The sequence below is a fragment of the Anopheles merus genome, chromosome 2R (assembly GCF_017562075.2).
Source record: "Anopheles merus strain MAF chromosome 2R, AmerM5.1, whole genome shotgun sequence".
Lineage (NCBI taxonomy): Eukaryota > Metazoa > Arthropoda > Insecta > Diptera > Culicidae > Anopheles > Anopheles merus.
In genome coordinates this window covers 31,625,605-31,645,734 of record NC_054082.1, presented here as the reverse complement: position 1 = coordinate 31,645,734, position 20,130 = coordinate 31,625,605, and the positions used below count along the sequence as shown (strand labels likewise).

Sequence of the window (20,130 nt, the reverse complement as noted above, 5' to 3'; positions counted from 1 at the left end):
TTTCTCAATCGTTTTTTGTTTTGTTTTGTCAATTTTTATTTAATTTTTATAAAATCTTTTACTTTAGGCCAAAATTCAGGACAGTTTTTAATGCTGTATTTAATTGTACCATTTCAACACTTCCCAACTTTAAAAATAGCTGGTCAGCTCTTCACTGAGCCGTTATGATGCTTGATAGTAGGCGAAACTTATTTATTATGGCATATTATTTATTTATGTAAAGGTACGTTCTCACAAGCCATATATTTTTTCGCGAATCTTTCCACTTCCACCAGAAACAAGGGTAAAAAAAAACAATTGCCAATATTTTTGCCAATAGTCTATATAATACAAAAGTGTATGCATAGCTCGATTTTGGTCCACCATTTTCAAAGCTAACAGTTAGATGAAAAAGGTCACAAACATTTTTTAGGGCCAACTGTGCATTTTCTGCATAAAACCATGTTTAACTATACATTGCCTTCTCATGAACGTGGCATGAAGTAGTTTTTTCAGTAATTTAATCACTTAAAAACGACCACAATCGGAAAACTAGCCTCTTAGCTTGGGTCCTATTGAGATGCACATGATGTCGTCCTAATTTTGGGCGCTAATCTTGTTATAATCGATAATTACACTATAATTCTATCTTTTCTTCCTATTCGTAAACTTTTTAAGTAAAATAAATGGAAATCGTTATAAAAATTAGCAAAATGTGTCTGGATACACTGCATGCACAACAACTGAATCTTCACTGAATGCTGTGATGAAACTATTGAAGCTTTTCCGTCTAACTGTCAAAACTTTCCCATGCTTTTTGATCAAATGTTCTGGATGACTCAACTTCTGTATCATGTAGACTTTGCCACGAATCTTCGCTGGATACAATTATACTGCACTTTGATCTTAGCCTTTAGGCCGAGAAGCGATAGCTGGATACAATTATCGTAATTTAACAAAACAATTCGTAAAATACGGGTTCTTGTTGTAAAAAATGCACAATATGCAACTGTTAGAACACTTAGAGCTTGGGGGCGATCGAAAAAATATGACAAAACACGAATAAACACTATATTTATCTCGGCCTGTTAAAAGATTGCAAGCAAATATGTTATCCATCAAGCGATCCAGCTTGGATTAATCGAAAAAGATTCACCACAGGCTGCTAGCCTTCGCCTATCTAAGTGAAATTGTGTGTTTGACAGATATTTCCAAGCAGAATATGCCGTGTGTGGTGATCGTGACTTATTTATTTGTTTCTCAACAGGAAATTCCGATGTAGCTGTACTTAGATTTATCCAGGAATTATTGTTTAAAAATGATTGAGCTTATTATTTTATTGCTTTGGTTTTGTGCCTTCACCAGGCAATGATTTATCATTACTTCTATTTGCTGCCAATTTGCTCAGCAAAATAGTGTTTGTATTGGTTGGAGAAATTGGATCATGCTTTGTTAATATTTTTACCAGACACCTCAATTTTTCATCAATGTAATTCTAACTTCAATAGCTAGTGAAGACTAGCTCGTACATATTAAAAAATGTGTTGCAAAATTCTATAGTGTGGTCCAATACCTTCAAACAACGATGTAAAAGTAGTCATTTAGCACCACTATGAAAAATAAAACTAGTTGACCGAGTTCTATCGGAACAGGTTTTTAGCTACGCTTTTTGTATTTACCATAACGAATGAATCGAAAAAGCAGCATATTTGCTAAGATGTTAATATTAAGAATACTAAAGCTAGTGACTATAAACATCTTGTCCTTATTTCTGGTCATTTTATAGTTGTATGTAGTAGGCTCTCATTAATTTTAACCCATTAATGCTTAAACAATGCTTGTACTATGGCTTTACATTAATTTTGGAACACGGATAATGGGGAGAAATGTTTTTTTTTTTTTTAAATATTTATCCCTCTTTAACTCTTCGCCTCGAGGGAGCTTTTACAATTCTTGGCCGACGCCTACGCCTCAGGGAAGTCGTCTGTGCATAAATAATGATTATTCTTAATGAACAAACGGCCAGCTTGGACGGACATGCGTACATTTTTAAACCGATAATGAGATTGGAAACTTTCTACCAAAAGTCAGACATGCGTTGCTATTACTTAACAGTCGTAACAGTTTTATGTTTCGACCTGCCTCTTCATTAACGAAAATGTCCACCGAGTCTCTCGCTCCCCTCCCCCGCGCGAAGGCAAAATGTTATCCGCCACGGGTTGACACACATTTGCGGCCCAAGTGCCCAGTGCATGTAAAACTATCAACCACCAGTCCAGAGAACCGTGAGCAATTGTTTGTCGCTGGTGGATCGAATGGTCGCATCCGTACGCTGACCCGAGAGCCCGAAAAGCACTGCCGCCACCCCGCGGGTCTCACATAACATCCATTCGCTGGAGGCCGGTGCCGAGCGGCTCTGCTGGGTGGCTCAGAACGCACTGTCTGAAGAGAGAGAGAGGAAAGTAGAGAAAAAAAACGAGACCACGACGCAAGCGTTTAACGTGCGACGGTGCCACAGTTACCCAAAGACCTCGTGATCTTGTTCGCCTGCCGGTCCAAGCAGCCCGGCCGGTATAATAAACAGCTACGTGTTCTCGGGTCCTGCGTCGACGTACTGTGCGCTTTCTCGTTTTCCGCTCGCCCCGAAGAAAGGAGCACGGTTTTGGTACGTGCAGGCGTCATTTGGTTGCCGCGTCGGTGCGCATTGCTGCTGCACCTTCTGCTGCCGTGCTGTAGGGCACGAGGAAATGAACCGTTGTTGAAATGTGTATGTAGGTATGTGTGTTTTTTTTTCTTCTCTCCGTTCGCTCTTCCCTTTCCTCACTGGGGCACATTAAACCGTTTTGGCACCCTGTTGTCGTCGTCGTCGTCGTCGTCGTTGTTGTTGGTTGCTGATCTACTCGTTGCGCATGGGAATGCTCTGAATGACGGTTGCTGTTGCTGCAAAGCCGTTCGAATTTTGTGCATTGGATTTGAACGACCGAGAACGGACGGAACGCTGGAGCTGGGTATGGTGGTGGGCTCGAGGTGGGTGCTGGTTTTCGCACTGAGCCCGAAATTGTCGGCGCCTTTCGGCTGTAAACTGATGCAGCTCCGGCTGCGGCGGGTGTGCAATAAACAAAACTGCAACCAAGAATTGGGCCCCAGAATCGTTCGACCGTCGCCGGTCGCTTTTGCGGGCGCGCGAACCATAAAAACATAAACTCCGCCGGATGGCCCGGTCGTTCCGGCGGCTGCGCGACCCGACCGATCAAAACCAAACAAAAGGCCCACCTTTTACTCCCTTTAAAGTGTGATATCGAAAAGAAAGAAAAAAAAAAAAGTCACACCAACGCCAACGCGTGATCGATGCGCATTTATGGCCACGTTGTTGGTGGCTTCTTTTTGCATCCCAAGCTCGATACGAAGGCACACATCGCTTCGCCCCCATCGCCTCCATCACAACACCGGAAAAGGGTAGATTTATGTCTTATCTCACCGCCCCTTACAAACCACCACCGCACGCCGCCCCACCGAAAGCTTTGCGTCACTTTTCGTGCCAGCGCCAGTTTTGCAGGCTCGAGACATCGAACATTCTCAACTCGAAAGAAAAAAAAAATCTTCAAATTTGTAGCTCACCACCCTGTCAAACTCCTTCGAACGAAACGAAAAAAAAAAAACCCAAGATGAACGATCCACAAATAGCAACAGAACCCTCTCGCCCTCCCACGTCTAAACCCGCACAACCCCTCTAAAACATGCGCTGAGAACTCCGCAAAGCTCGCAAAGCCATCGCCGCACGATGGAGGTGCGCAATGGATCGCGATGCGTACGCGCAACCCCCTCGGGCGACAACACCGCAGCATCACCGCTCCAAAGGATGTCCGGTAATTGGATGCGGAAAGAGGGTGTAGGAGGGTGTGTTTGTGTGTGTGAGAGAGAGAGAGAGAGAGAGGGTGGAAACACACACAAACACAGATCACCCGCCCGCGAACACTGTCTCTGTGCCATACTGTAGCTACAACACTGTGAGAGGCGACGGCCCCGAGAGCGGGGTGATGGAGTAGTCGCTGAGCGCGAGCTTTTTGCTACGCGTGTGCCGTCTCGCTCGCTCCCTCGCAATAGGGGAATGGTGGGGAGGAGAGCACCACCGAAACTCTCCGTTATGTGTGGAGCGACAGCGTGTGTGCGCGAGGGTGCGCGCGAGCGCGCGCACCCCGTTAGTTCTCCTTGAGAGCGAGAGAAAGAGAGCGAGCCTATGTGTGTGTGTGCGCGCGCGCGATCTACGCGCAAAAGCTTATCGCTTACCCTTTTCCGCGCACCGCTTGCGCCGTTCACGCGCAAGGAGAACTAACCCCGCTAAAGGGGTTCGGTTCGTTGTCGGAGAAGACGCAACCCCATCCCCCTCATACACCCGCCACCCCTTCCTCTCTCTTTCAGAGCAACTGCTTCGAGCGTCCCAAAAAAAAAAAGTGTACGGACACGTTCGCGATGTCAACTCGATGCCAGTACGAACGGCTGAACCCCGAATCCTACCTTTTGCCTAAAATCCGACACCCCAACAAGCAGCAGCAGCAGCAGCAGCCGAGCAGTAACAGCAGCCGAGCCAGCAGCAGCAGTGCCAATACCACATACACACACACACACACACACACATGCACGGAACGGGCTCGGACGCACAGAGAGAGCCAGAAGCGCAAAGAGCGCAGAGCGGCGGCGGGGCCGGTCTCGTACCTTTTTGGACGGAAGGGTTGCCAACTCTCGCGTATTAATATCGTGGCGATGCGCACGAACGGCGTCAGTCGAGTTTTGCGGCGGGTTGAATCGGATCGGTGTCGCGGTGTCGCGCAAAGCGCTTACACACAGGTATCACAGACGCTCACACCAGCACAGGCCAGCGCAGTGGTAGTAGAGCAGCAGCGTGCAGCAAGCCAGAGTCTCGCCCAGCCACGGCAGCCCTCCTGTCGGACGGCCAGCAGAGGAGGACGTGTTTTTTTTTTTTGACTAGACGGAGGCGCGGGGTTCGATCGGTGATCTGTGTCCGGCCAATTTTCCCTCCTAGCCGAGCATTCGTCGAGCGACGGCCGTGCGCGCGGTGTGTGTTTCATCGCAAAGTTGGAACTCTGAAGCCGTTGGTTTGGCGCATCGGTCAAAGCGGTCCGAGCGGTAGAGTGACAAAGAAAAGCCCCATTTTGGCCCCCCCCCCCCCCCCCCTAGTGAAGTGTTGGGGTCGTCCTTGTGTATGTGTGCATGTGTCTCTTGAGAAAGCGAGTGTGTTTTTTGCTATTTGTGGTGCATCATCGTGCACGTGCTTTTCATACACGCCCGGTGTGTTGGTGGTTTTGGGTGTTCCGGCTGCGTGTCTAGCCGTGCGAATTTTATTGCCGCGTTTGTCAGACTAGAATTGTATCAGGGGAAACCCCTGCAAACAGCAACAGTAGAAGGCTGTGCCGTGTGTCTGCAGCGCGCACTGGTGACTTGTGTGCGACAGTTTTCGCTAGGGACAGTTTTGGAGGAACAGTATCGGAATTTGCCTCGGGAAGTGCCCCGTGGGCCAAAAACGTAAGAGGACGTCCGAGTCCACGCCTAGCCAAGATGAGTGCCACACCGCCGGTCCATGTGCTGCAGGCGATACACGCGTTCGTCGCCAAGATGGGCATCCGGGAGCCGCGGCTAACCGTGTCGAGCGGTTCGCGCAACGGCGACAGCTACTCGGGCGACGTGTACCGGATCGTGATCGCGCCGGGCAGCCGGGACATTGAGGACTTCGAGAACAACAACAACACGAACAGCAGCAACCGGATGCACGGCGAACGGCCGGCCACCGCCGGCCACGGGCTGCCCATCAAAGCAACCACCACCACGGTCGATGCGAACGGCAACGAGGAGAAGGACGACGGCGACAACGGCCTGCTGAACGCAGAGTAAGTAGACAAACCATCCCGTGGCCCGGTGCTGGTCAGTGCAGTGCATCGTTGGGTACCGCTCGTTGGGCTAGATGGGGTGGATGGGGTGTTCCCCCATTCCCCCAATTTGTTTTTTTTTGTTGGGGGAAACAACGAACACAACACCACCTGCAGATAAAGTGGCATCGAATTCGGTAGAGGGAAGGTGGCGATGCTTTCTTATCAATATTCACACACCCCGGGCCCGATGCAACAAATGTGTTTGGCTTTGCCCGGTGACATATTGATTGGTAACAAACTGTGCGTGTGTGTGTATGTGGGAGTGTTGCAACAGTGTTACAAGATTGGGTTAGACACCGTCTTTATCGAGCCCGTTGCTCAATGCCGACGCGCTTAATCAACCACAGTAAACATTAAGCAAAACAAAGGAAGCACACAATGGCTGCTTGGCTTATTTGGCTGCAAATCACAATTGCAGGGTCGAAAAAGGGCAATGATTAGAGCCGCAACATTAGATCTGGCCCGCGAAACGATTTGCCTGATTTTTAAAGATAGGAAGAAACTATTCGTATTAAAAGTTACTGAACAACTTTTAGCATGAAGTGTGCCTGCCGTCGCACTTGTCCTTGACTTGTCTGATAATTTTGGGACACTTTCTTGACTCTTTTTTACGGGAATTGAATTTTTAAGGTTCGAGAAGTGGACTCTATGGCACACTTTTTCATGAAGCCGTTAAATGTTGGTATATCAACGACATGCGCCATAAATACGATCATTTGGATTGTTCAAAATTACCACTATAGCATTTTTTTATCATTTTTTTATCCAAAAATAATAATGCTGTGACTAGCATGTGATTTGAGCAGCAACCGAGATCTGACTACTGTACTACGTTTACAATTAATTTTAATAATAGGAATTATTACATACAAACAACAATATCACCAATCGCATTGCTTGATAGTATTATCCAATTATTTAATTTGAAATTTTCTATGATGCAACAATTTGAGTGCAAAATGAACTGTCCCGCGACTCTTAATCATTTACACAATTTGGCCCTTTACCTTCAAAAGCTTGCCGCAACCGCGACCGGGTTAGAGCGTTTGGCGTCGATTAAAGTTCTAAACAAAAAACGACAACACGTTTTGTGGTAAACGACGAACCCGCCACAGTACTGGAGATGGTAATGCTATTTTCTTTTGTACGTGTTTTTGCTCTTTTTCCTGTTTTTGTTGTTGTTATTGTTGAACCGTGCCCACCAACTGTGTGTGTGTGTGTGTGTGTGTGTGTGTGTGTGTGTGTGTGTGTGTGCATGTGTGTATATGTGTTAAACTGCACGTTACCTCTGCTTGTTTTGATGGAGGCGCACAGTGGATTGTAGCCGGCCACAGTGCGTAAATGCATTGTCGAAGCCGCCCGCACACTACCAAAACGTGGGTGCAAGCCCCAACCGGATGCAGATGATCAAACAGCACAGCGAAGCGGGCGGGTTTGCTTGCTCGAAGGTAATGTGCGCGCATAGTTTATGCGGACAATGGTCATTGTCTACGCGACACTTCTAAGCGTAAGACGACGACCCTGCCGTTGGTTGATGATCATCATTCTCTAGTGTGTGTATGGTTGCTCAACCCAACGGGGAGGGCGATCGATTGACCCACATTTGTGACGGCGTGACTTTGAACTACATTTAAACGAAGCGCAGCACACACATACCCACCTCTTTGGTCCGGCTGCCGTCCCTCGGAGAACTTGAGAATTCTAACTCAATTGAAGCTAATGTTTCCAGACCTGGGGTGGCCATAATGTGAGACAGTGGCAATGCAGTGCTGTCTTTTTTTATACACGGACATCTTCATTAAACACAATGATCACAAACAAATGGTCGTGCCAAAGACGCGGATGGTTTGGTTTTGGTGTGTTATTTTAATGCAACAGAAATGCATTTTTTGAGGGGCTTTTTTTTGTCTAAATGAAAGCTTTGCCTGAATTTCCAAACCTCGCCACAGCAACTGGTGCATGCAACTTCATTCATGAGAAGGATGCTGCGCGCGCGCGCGTGAAACGCGATCCTCACTCGTTCGCGAATCCCGACCTGAAGCTGGTCCGGAAAGCTTCTAGACTCCTGTTTTGTGGCTCTGTCCGCTTTGCGGTTTCGTTCTACCTGCGCTGTGTTGCTTGGTGGAATGGAATGTGGCAGAATTCACACCGAAAACCGTACGACGTAATTTGCACACACACAAACACACACAGAGAGCGAGGCTCGCAGGAACCCATCGCGGCTGCTCCATACCCAAAGCCCGTTTGACCCAAAGCCTGCAGCCACCGCCACTGGTAAGAGAGCGGGGAGGGGAGAATGATCGGGAAGGGCCAAGCGTTGGATGGGAGTAAAGTTGTTTGCAAGCTCTGCTTCCTCCAGCATCAACCCCCCCCCCCCCCCCCCCCCCGACAGCACCGCGCGGACAGACCGGCGCCCGCTCAAGAACGCACACAGAACGACGGGAACGCGACTTATTAAAAAATACGCAAAACATAACATCCCCCCCCTGAGGTGAGGAGGGCGAGGGGTAGAGACGGAAGAGGAGACAGTGGACAGTGGGGACCGGAAAGGCGTTCGGGGTTGGCGAGAAACCTGTTTTTCGGTTTTCCCTTTCGTTCCATTCAACTGGTCTTCTTGTTGTTCTACGTGCGTTCTCGCGAGAACGTTGTTGTGTTGGCTTGCCCGGGGGCTGTGTGTGTGTGTGTGTGTGTGTGTGTGTGTGTGTGTGTGTGTGCGAGCGTTCGCGTTCTTGCGGCGCCCCGGTCGCCCACCTTGCACCGGCACCGCCATAGCACCGCAAAAGCAAACCCACGGGGCTGGATGTTCTGGATTTCGAGCACGTTTCTAACTGAGAACCAACGCCAACGCTGCTGGTGCTGCTTGTTGTTGACTTTTAATGGCCACCTCAGTTCTCTCCCCTCCCTCTCCCTCCCTCCCTTCCTAATGCTGTTCTTACGGCGTGCTCGCGGCGTGATCGTTATCGGTTTCGGGGTGGCCCCGCGGGTTTGCGAATACTGACCTTCATTCCGTTGACTGGCCGCACTCGGGAAGGGGGCCACGGAGTAGCGGGTGTGTGAGTCACGGGCGGTGGAAGTCCGAGCAGGAATTTCAAGAATGTGTGTACCTCATCCCGCACACCGCAAACGAAGGAAGACGATCCTCACAAACACGCTCAAGAACGTGCGCGCGCGCGCGCGCCTACATTGCGCAAAGCGTGGAGCCACCACGCGGTGGAGATACAAATCGGAAGCGAAGCGAGTTTTTGGCTGCTGCAAAACAAAACGGCAGCGTTCGCTTTTACGGGGTAAGGGCCCCTCGTGGAATTTGGTGAAAAAAGATCTCACTGAGAACAAACAGCCCACGGAAGAAGAGGAAAAAAAAAACAATGTTCCGACGTGTTTGATGATTGATGGATGGACGCTGTGGGCGCGCTGACACGTGGCGGGCGACTGGCGCCATCTCCTGTCCGGATGGCATCGGGCAACAGATAGCTGGTGCTTCAAAATAACAACAGGAACCAGCGCCCGATATTTGCCACCCCGCCATCCATCCCTCCAAATAAGGAGAGGTCAGTAGACGATGCTGCCGAAACGCAGCAACACCGCCCGCTGCAGCACGGCCCTGCGCTGCGCGGGATGACAAATGGCACATGGTGTGCCGGGTGCCCTTGTCACCGACCCCGCGCAGCACTTCGCAGCGATCAATCTTTTCGGGTGGTTTCGCTTTCAATGCCGCCCGTCGCCGAGAGGCCGTTGAACGCGGCAGCCGAAATGGGCAGGCGACGCTAAAAACACACAACAGCATTAGCATAACAATGGGCTTTTAGCATCGGCATTGGATTGGAATATGGTGGGAGCGCGGGGGGGGGGGGGGAGGGTGGTGTGTAGAGTGGAATGTTAGAATCTTGGAAGCACCGGTCACTGGCGCATGTTTTGAAGTTCGGTGGCGCGTAAGCAAGGTTAGGCAACGCCTTAGAATGAGCCGATAGGTGATTCGTTTAGTGGTCTTTACCGGCGCTAATGGTTTGAATGATCCGGAGGGGCAGGGGTAGCAGCAGGTGTTGGTTTATTCCTACGGAGGTTTCCTGTAGCACTATTCCGCATCTAGGTTAGGTTTGGAAACATTTTCAAACGATTTGTTGAAGTGTGACTCTGTGCAAACAAATAGTGTGGACGCCTTGGAACAGAACAAAAACACACAAACACACCAAAAAGCATACATACTAATGCGGTCAGTTGGTCAATCGGGCAGAGGAATTGGCAGGGTCCAAACATAAGACCCCCTTCCCCCTCACACCCCTTCCGGATGCGTCGAGAAACGTTTAAATATGTGCGCTGCGTTTGCTGAAAAGTGTTTTTCCTCACTGTTTTGGTTGGTTTGCTGTTGTATGCCCTCGTTTTCGCTTGCCACCCAAATGCTGTCCCATTTCGGCGACCTGTTCTATCGGGCAAAGCGTCGTCCACTTTCCGGTGGAATAGGTGATTGTTCCCCCCCCCCCCCACTTCTTGCTCTCTGTCGTTGCGATCTCTAGTGCGATGAACTCAAATTTTAATTCCCCACTCGACGCTGATCGCGATCGCGTTTGCCGTCATTTTTCGCGTACAGGGTTGGGTGTGCCCTTCGTGTGAACCCTGTAAACTGCAATCTCACACCAAGCACACACACACACACACACAAAGACAAGCCGACGGTGCTGTACCCTTGCCCTGCCTTGCATATGCAACACGCGGCCAGAGCGCACCTCGCGGCCCTTTTCTGGGGCTCGATCTGCTGAGGCTGGCAAAACACACACACACACACAGGCGGCCAAGGGTGGCGGGTTTGTTGCGGGCCCAGCAACCTCAGCTAACCGAAAGAAAGAAGCAGAACAGACAAAAAACCACACACAAGACACACAAATGACCACCGTCAGAGGGGAACGCAGACGCGATCATCTTCTTTCCGCTTTTTTAGCTGCCGAGAGAAAGGAAGGGAGCCGGAGGGTGTGTGTGTGCGGGGGCGTGTGTTTAAAGTTCGCCGAAGACGCGAGTGCGCCGTGGGGCGCATTTTGCAGATGGTTGCTTTTTCCCACAATTATCATCGTCGGACCGCGTCTGGGGTGCTCGGGTTCGACAAACGGCCGCGGCCGGGTGCGCACGCTCCCTCGCGCGCGTGTGTGTGTGTGTGTGTGTGTGTGCGGGAGGAGCAGCGGAAGGAAATGTAGACCAATAGACCAGATGGTGCGCGAGATCCTTTCCGGATCCCTCGCCAAAGTAGCAGCAGCAGCAGCGGCGGGAGTAGCAGGAGGAGGAGGAGGAAGGCCGCACACTTTCACCCGCGCCGATCGTGCCGACGACCCGGGGCGAGCTGCTGCCTGGATGGGGTGCGGTAAAAAGCCTGTTCGGAAAGGGAAGGGAAGGAGGGGGTGGGGGCTAATTGGAAGCCACCAGAGAAGGGCTGCACATGTGTGTGCCCAGAGCGAAGCGAAAAGGGAAAGAAAGGCGGAGGAATAAAAAAATAAAATAAAACTCGCCGATCAGATGCGGCCTCCCATTACCGCATACAGGCGCGGCTGCTGCTGCTGCTGCTGCTGCTGCCGCCGCTGCTGGGCTGAGGGAATCCGCTGTGAACACCTCGAAAACTGCAGACGTTGACAAAAATCCTTCGTAAACACATCGGGTGAGGGGAGGGGGGAATGGGCTGAGAGGGTGAAAGGGGGAAGTGGTCTGAGAGATGATCAGGTTTCTCCCCTCTCCTTCCCCCTCCCCACCCGGTCGTCTTGTCGATTACGTTTGCGAACGCGCGACAACGCGCGCTCAGGCCATTGACCGCGGGAGTTCATCGGTGAGGTTTCAGCTTTCGAACCGGAGTTTCTGTCTGTCTGTGTGTATGTGTGTGTGTGTGTGTGTGTGTGTGTGTGTGTGTGTGTGTGACCGGAGCTGCCCTTGTTTCCTTCTATCTCCACGCAAGCACACGCGCTCGCGCTGCCAAGACCGTTAAGAGCAAATCCGGCGTGGTTGCTGGTGCTGTGGGGTGCTGCTGCCCTTCGGTGGTGGCGGCGGCGATGGGGTCCCAGTGTTGGGCGGCAGTGGGGTTCTTTTTTCGTTCTTCTGTTCCGTTTGGTTTTGTTTCGCCCGTGTGACCCAGTCAGCTTTTTCTTGCCTTTTTTTTTTGTTCTTCTTTCTTTTCGTTCGGTGTTTGGTATTCGGCGAGACTGTTTGGTCTTGTCGTTGGTTTGCGAGAAAGCACACTGAAGCATTCGTCTCGCCGGTCCAGCCGCTCTCGCGCCCTGTGTGTGTGTGTGTGTGTGCGGGGCCGCTGATTAACTACATCTGTGCTTGTAGTGTGACGTTGCCATTTTCATCCGCAGGGCGTCGACGGGCGCCGTTGTGTCCCCGTACGGTAGGTCAGTGTTTGATGCTTCTTTGTTGCTGTTGTTGTTGCTGTTGTTGTTGTTGTTGTTGTTGTTGCGATCCCCTGTTCTCCGGTACGGATGTTGGACGCCCCCAGAGCGTCCGAAAAGCAAAACAATTGCACAGAAAAAACGGTTGGAATGTTGGGAGGAACGCGTGGGATGTGGGGGGGGGGGGGGTAAATGAAGAGTTATGCGACGTAACAGTAACAACAACAAAAGAAAAACAAAAGCAACAAAAAGTGCCAATGTACTACAAAAAGAAGAAGTAAAAAGAAAAATAAACAAACCAATCGCATCGTTCTCACTCACACGGCCCTCCGCTGCTTTATTCAACAACGTTACGAGCAACTCCTCGTGGCCCTTTGGTTTGGTATGTGTGGATTTGTAATTGTTTATTTTAGCCCTTCTTGCCTCCCGCAAAAGCTTCTTCCTACACCCATTCTTTCAAACCTTCTCGTTAAATGCCAAACGAGCAGGCGACGAACCCCGTAATGGTGTCAAATTTCGGGCCGGTCATCGAATTTTGGCATTTTTTTTTCGTCAAACAGGCGGTGAAAAGAATGTACCCCTTCTTGCCTTGCACTCGCTCATCCCCGTTCCCCAATCGATGCTTTGATTTCATCCCCCCATTCCTTTTGCTGTTCGCAGCACGTGCTTAGTTGCGTGATTTTGGCTTCCACCCCGCAACGCCGTACCGAAACAATTTCGGACCCGTCGTGCCGCTCGGAAACCGTCGAAAAGTGGCCGAATTATACGCCCGACAGACCCCCTCTCCCCTCTTCTTGCCATTCCCTGTTGCTTGGTTTCCTGTTACAAAACACAACCACCCGGCACGCACTTTGTTCCTGTCTTGGTTTCGTTCTCTCTACCAAGGGGAAAGCTTTGCCTCGATCACACACACACACACACACACACACACGCGCACGTGATCGTGAGGTGGTGAAGGTTTTGGTACAGCAAAAACATCTGTACGGTGTGATTGTTCAAGTGATAAATTTCAAAACCACATACACACTCACACAGATCCACAGGCCCACAGCAATCGATTTGCTCGCCAACGCTTTTTCAAGGCGCGTTGTGTCCACATTTCCGCATCCCAGCGCTGCGTTCTGCTTTCCCAGCGCACTGTTCCCTGTGCCTGGGGATGTTTGCAAAAGAAGAAAGTTTCGTTGCAACTGTAAACTGTTTTTGTTTGTGACACAAATACAAAGCGAGATGAATAATAATAATAATGGTAAAAAGAAAAACCCTCCACAAACTGTAATCGAACAAAGCCTGGGCGCACTCTTGAGCGGCACTGGTCGGTGAAAGGGTTCATCGTCTTTACCAGCTGCTGCTGTTGCTGCTGCTGCTGGTGGTGATGTTGGCCGACCGTGATTGTACTGGGTGGCGTACGTGCATCAACCCACCGCCGCCGCCGCCCCCTAACCGGCCATACGATTGCGAGGTCGCAAAATAATCGTTTCCAAAATAAAACAAAAAATCAACCAAAAAATGAACCGAAAAGGGGCAACAAAAGCGTTGATGCAAAAAATGCAAAAATAAAAAATAAAATATGTACCCATAAAATACAGGGGAGTCTAAAAAAACAATACCCCCTCCCACCTCTCGCACACAACGAGCACGAGGGGGTAACGTCAACCGGCACTTTTTGAATGCAATATCAAGCGCGCGCTGGTGCAGCATAATACCAGCCCGTAAGACTGGAAACTGACCACGAACAATCTGATCAACACGCACACACACACACACACACATACACAAACAGCGGATCGAGACACACGATCGGCGGTGTCTCAGCTGTCCCTTTCCCAAAATTTTCAACCGCGGCCGGGCGCACGCTGTGTGTCTTAACCGAGCGCTCGAACGCCGCCTGATCGTGTTGTCGTCATCGGGCCGCGCGTTCCCCCCTCCCCCCCCTCCCCTCACGGTCCGCAGTGCAATTTACGAGTCGGCGGCCGAAATTGCGTACGTGAGATCACTGACCTCAGGCTGGCTGCTTTACCTGCCAGACCTCGTCGCCGTCTTCCGAAGAGAGAGGGGGGTACTGTGGGGGAACCCACCGATGCCGTTCCAGTTTTGGGGTCCGATTCCTTTCCAATTCATATGGCGCGCGCGTAAGGTGGCGCACTTCTAAACGGGATGTAGAGGAACCCTACCCCCCTCTCACTCTCTCTCTCTGTCTTGGTATACTAGACACCAGTAAAAGATGGGGTGGCGGGGGGGTGGTGTTGAGTTGTGAAAAGTTCACGAGAAATCTCGCGCTGGTGGCATCGACACAAGGGAACAGGGGTTTTAATAGTTAATGTTTTTTTTTACCAAAAATTATGATTGTCGATTGTTTTGTGCGAAGGGCACGCAGAGAGCGCTTGGTGGTGTTTTTTTATGCTAGAATTTCACCACATGCAAAAAATAAAAAGAGAATGTCGAGGGTTTGTGTATAGAACGCTTTTTATTTCGGTTGGTTGGTATTTTTTTTATTTCAATTTATTTATATTAATTTATATTTTAAAGTTTTAATTTATAACGCACAATGGTAGAGGAACCGTTTGTCTCCTATACGCAAAGCGTAACAGAAATTTCACTGTGCCAAAAAGGCTTTTTTGTTGTTGTAAAAAAAAACACCTCTTCAATGCGGAAGATAGGCCCCTTTCTGTGTCTCTCGAATTGAAATCAATTTGCATTCAATATATATGCAAAAAAGACACACGCACCATTCACGCACGTTCGCAGCTCAGCTTGGTTGGTAAGCTCAGCTCAAACTTTCGCCTTAAAGAAACGCACCAAAAATAAAACCATCACATATACACACACACACACACACACACACACACACACACACACACACACACACACACCCACACACACACACTCACGCACTCATGATGCGAAAGCTGCCGCTCAGCTGAGAAGGAATGCATAACGGGGTGCGTGAGTAAATTTAACCGCCGGCTAAGACACAAGAAGAACCGGTACGTGTGTGTGTGTGTTGAATACGATCGCGTCGCGGTGATGCCATTTCCCAAGCGGACGGCGGAAGTCAGGAAAGTGTGTGTGTGAGTTTAATAATGGGGAAAAAAGAAGAAAGAGATCAAAATTAAACAGACGACGAACCCCTAAACAGAAATGTACACAGCCACAGAAACGCGCACCGTGTGGTCCCTTTAAATGATTTGCGTGACGGGACACGGGACGGGAGGCGAGGCGGCAGGACGGATGCGCACATTTGGTCGCGCTAATCGGACGGTTCAGCGGTTCAAACAAAGGCAAAAAAAAAAGAAAAGAAAACGCAGTTAGCAAATATTGCAGGCAAAAGGCAGAGGCGGGGCTTGCATAATCGGCAACAAGCGAAAACCCCTTATTTGCGGTACAACAAATCGATGATCCATACCGCCAAAGCAAATCCAAGCAACCGCCGGTCATCGATTTGTTTGTTTTTTTTTTCTTCCTTCCTTCCTGCCTTCCTTCCTGCCTTCCTTCCGTCTTGGCGGAAAACATGAGCCGCGAGGCGCCCCCAAACGAGCCACGATTTTCATGGCTTGCTTCGCGTGCGTGCACACGTGCGCACACACACGTTGGTTCCATATGTTTTGTTTTGTTTATTGTTGTTGCTGTTGTGCATTGCTAAAAAGCATGTGCAAAACACAAAGTTCAGCAAAACGGCTTCCCATACCACCTTTCACCCTGTTTTTTGCTGTCCCCCTCCCTACCCCTCCTCCCTTCCACATCACCCAAGGTATGAGCAAACGTAACTGTTAGTAATCGGTATGTAAACAGTGTGAATGTGTCACCGTCGGCAGGTTTTCCGTATTTTCACACCTGTGTCAAGTGGTGGATTGATTTAGCGAGCGTCTATCCACAATAGAGAGAGAGAAAATGAAAGATAGAGAGAGAAAGAGAATGAAAGAGGAGAGAGAGAGAGAGAAGTAGTGGAGGGACAGAGGGTGAGAAAAGATGCAAGGGAAGGAGAGCGTTTGTGGGGCTGAAGTATGTTACGGACCTAGATCGTTGTATGTAGTAGATGAGTGAGTGTCTCTGGCTCTCTAGAGTCTTTGAAGAACGGACCCACACACACACACACTTGTACATACGGACACACTTGCGCACACAAACACACTGGGCGGGTGGTGGGCAGATGTTGACTTTGCCACCCCATTTCGCTAAAGGGACACACAACGCTGAGCGTGACAAGTTTCACCAATTATGTCAGCCCTTTTCAGCGCGCGGCCGGTCCTCGATCGAGCGCGCGCGCGCGGCCCTATGTTATGCAGTGGGCCTGACTTTTTCTTAGGCCTGAGTCCCTCCCTCCCTTCGCCTCCCTTCTCCCTTTCAACCCAACTGCCGAAGGTGCTAATGGTTATGATCAACACGGGGCACGGGGAAGGGGCACCACTTGCGAGTGTATATACTATTATCGTACGTTCCGCCACGGCCTGTACCCCGGCAGGCTGCAGGGTGATGAAGGGTGATCATTTGCTAGTCCAATGCAGGAGGTGCTGTGTGTGCATTATGCGAAAACAAAAAAAAAACACACACACACACATATGCCGAAACAGTGTTGCTATTTGTTTTGTGCGATCGCCGGGCCCAGCCGGAATCCGATCAATGGGCTTTTTGTGTTCGCGGGACCTCCAGTACGTCGAAAGTGACGCGAAGAATAAATAAACACGACAGTTTTAACAAAAGCAGCAATTTAGCAAAACAATATAATTCGCGCAGTTTTTGAAACTGGTTTATGCTTATGTTGACTAGGTCATGATTGCGAGACAGAAAAAGCAAGGAGTGATAAAAGGGAGCGCGTTTTATTTTAACCTTTTTTTCTTCTTCTTTACACTTATGGATGACAGTTCATTGGAAGCTCATTTCAGGCTCAATTATGGGGTCTTGGTTCAGTTGCACCAGCGTGTGTTGGTAAAACCCGCGTGCTAATGAATATATTACGAGATCATCCCAGTTACGGGGGCATTTGCAGGATGATGATAACTAAGCTGATGCTAATGAGATACTTCTCTCTCTCTCTCGCTCTCTCTCTCTCTCTTTTCCCTCTTTTCGCTGTCTTTGTTTGCCACGCTTCATTAGTACACTGCCCAGTTGTGTTGCACACATCGCCGTGCAATGTGTGTTGGTGACAGTTGTGTTTGTAGAAAACGGTTCGGCCGTTGTACAGCCGCGTAGGAGTTGTGATTTGAGTTATCTCGTACGTTCAATGTTATGCTTATTCGCTGTGGCACTGTTGCTATTCCTCTCCACTCCAAGGCGGCTTGGCACGCTGATAACTGGGAATGCACCCAGTTCCGATGGCGCAATTGCAAACTAGAAACACACACCCGTTCTAGAGGTAGTATGCGCTGGAATGATTTAATTCCCCCCTTCTACCCCGGGCAAAACACGTTCCCAATCCGTAATAAACAACTCATGCACCCCGCCTCCTCCCCGCCCCAACCGCCCGCCCGTCCGCCCTTACTAACCAACCCTTCTTCTTCTTCTTGGCAAACCGTTCCGTCCACTTTGCAGGCTGATGTTTGCCGAGCTGCCGAAGCCGTTCAGCGTGATCGCGAAGGTGGCCCCGACCACGAGCCTGCGCCGCTCGCTCTACAACAGCTCCGCGCACTTCCAGCGCGAAAAGTACGTGTTCGACGTGGTGCTGCCGATGTTCGAGCGCTTCCAGCAGGCGCGCGGGCTGCGCACCGCCAAAAGCTTCGCGCACTACCCGAGCGTGATCGTGTCGGAGTGCTGCGAGGGCTTCGAGTACATTCTGCAGCGCGACCTGATGGCGCACGGGTACCGCAACTTTCCGCGCACGGAGCCGCTCGCGTACGAGGACGTGCTGCTGGTGCTGACCCACCTCGCCCAGTTCCACGCGATCTCGTTCGCGATGCAGCAGCAGGCACCGGACGCGTACGCCCAGATCGTGAGCGAGCTGCAGGAGACGATCTTTGTGCCGCCGCTGCACAGCTCGTTCGTCGACTTTCTGCAGCGCAAGGTGGACTACGCGATCGAGACGCTGCAGCGCAATCCGGCGGCGGGCGATGGGGCGGTCGCGGAGCGGCTGTGCCGGTTCCGGGACGAGTACGGGCAGGCGATGGTGGACTGCGTGCAGAACCGGGACGATACCGTCATCTGCCACGGGGACTGCTGGATCAGCAACATCCTGTACCGGCCGATGGTAAGTGTGGGAAGAAGAGGGGGGGGGGCGGAGAGAGTGGGGGAAGGTGGGAGCAGGCAGGCAGCACCCGAGGGGATACGAGACCGGTGGCACCGATTGTAACTTGTTTTTTTGCTTCTTTTCTTTCCTCTTCTGTTGTAGCCGGCCCAGCGTAACGGTACCGACGATGGGCACAACAACAACAACAACAACAACAACAACAATGGCTTCAACAACCATCAGCACAGCCACAACCACCACCACCACCACCACAGCCAGAATGCCAAAGAGCTCAAGTTTCTCGACTGGCAGGTGGCCCGGTGTGCCACGCCCGCCATCGACCTGTCCTACTTTATCTTCTGCTGCACGGACAGCGAGCTGCGCGAGCGGCTGCCCGAGCTGCTGCGCAAGTACCACAGCGCGCTGGTGCGCCGCATGGACGAGCTCGGCACGGTGAACGGGCGGGAGCTGTTCCCCTTCGAGCGGCTCCAAATGCACATGAAGAAGTACGCCCGGTTCGGTTTCGGTAGGTACAGCGTTCACGCGTTCTTTGGGCCTTCGATCAATCGACTAATCCCCCTACCCCGTTTACTTGTCCTTCCCATACACAACAGGCATGGCACTGATGACGCTCCATTCGACGTGCTGCGTGGAGAAGGATCTGCCGAACGTGTCGGCCGCGCTCGAGACGACGGAGCTGGTCGACATCGACGAGCTCGCCAAGGACATGCTGTACAACCCGGCTTACATTAAGCGGATGTCGGGCGTTTGCCGCGACATGGTACGGTTCGGTTACCTGTAAGCACGGCGGTGTGTGTGTGTGTGTGTGCGCGTGTGTGTGTGTGCCATCTGGACAGCCAGCAATCTCGCATTCTCTTCCCATTCCCACTGTCGTTCTTTCTCTTGCGCGTCCGCGCGCTCTCTCTCTCTCCCTCTCTCTTCCTGCGCGAAAGTGGTTCGCGGGACAAACGGCCCGCCATGGCCGCTGCGAATTGGAGCAGCCAAGTTTTATTAATTTTTTGCGGCCCCTGTCAAAGGGATAGTTAAGGTAGTACTTAAGGCTAAGCTAGACCCATTTCGCGCGTTGTGTTTTATCCTATGCAGTATTTTACCCATTAACCTGCGGCTAGCGTTGCGCACAATTACCACAATACCAATCAGCGCCAGGTCGCCACAAAATGAACCTGCAGCTCGAACAAAACAAATTCTTCACCACTACAGTATTGGCTCGCGCGGTGGGTCTTTTATAATAGAGCAGCCGGGGGAGGCAGCAGGGAGCTCGCAATTGCCAGTGCGGCGTATGTGTAACGGTGCGAATGGGGTAGCAAAGCACCGGGGCACCACGACACGACGAGCGAGTACCGGAACGGGCGCGCGACGCCCGAGAAGGCTAAGAGCTAAGTTACCAATTAGGCAAAAGGAGCGCGCAACTACTACTGCACACTGAAACATTACGAATCGTAATTTGAAATTATTTCACAATCATCACATTTTAGTGATTGGCACAAAGATATTAGGCAGCGTTTAGCAGGTAAGCAGCACGGCCCACCAGTCCACCGCCCAGTGGTGGTGGTGGTCCCGGTGGTACAATTTTAATACAGGTCTGTGTGTGTGTGTGTGTGTGTGTGTGTGTGTGTGTGTGTGTGTGTGTGTGTGTGTGTGTGTGTGTGTGAGAGAGAGAGAGAGA

At 50.7% G+C, this 20,130-nt stretch overlaps 1 protein-coding gene across 1 annotated transcript; it reads left to right on the top strand.

The window, feature by feature from the left end:
• Positions 1 to 4,681: 4,681 nt before the first annotated feature.
• LOC121603489 lies at positions 4,682 to 20,121 on the top strand. The gene is made up of 4 exons (XM_041932279.1): positions 4,682 to 5,882; positions 17,813 to 18,464; positions 18,606 to 18,969; positions 19,058 to 20,121. The coding sequence occupies exons 1-4, from the start codon at positions 5,554 to 5,556 to the stop codon at positions 19,243 to 19,245; spliced, it is 1,533 nt and encodes a 510-aa protein (XP_041788213.1). The 5' UTR covers positions 4,682 to 5,553; the 3' UTR covers positions 19,246 to 20,121.
• Positions 20,122 to 20,130: the final 9 nt, after the last annotated feature.

What these genes read in the sequence shown, in the direction of transcription:
- LOC121603489 (XM_041932279.1), top strand. Translation starts at nt 5,554, where the DNA reads ATGAGTGCCACACCGCCGGTCCATGTGCTGCAGGCGATACACGCGTTC. An exon ending in AACGGCCTGCTGAACGCAGA is followed by an intron (nt 5,883 to 17,812) that starts GTAAGTAGACAA and finishes TCCACTTTGCAG; the next exon opens with GCTGATGTTTGCCGAGCTGC. An exon ending in GTACGCCCGGTTCGGTTTCG is followed by an intron (nt 18,970 to 19,057) that starts GTAGGTACAGCG and finishes CATACACAACAG; the next exon opens with GCATGGCACTGATGACGCTC.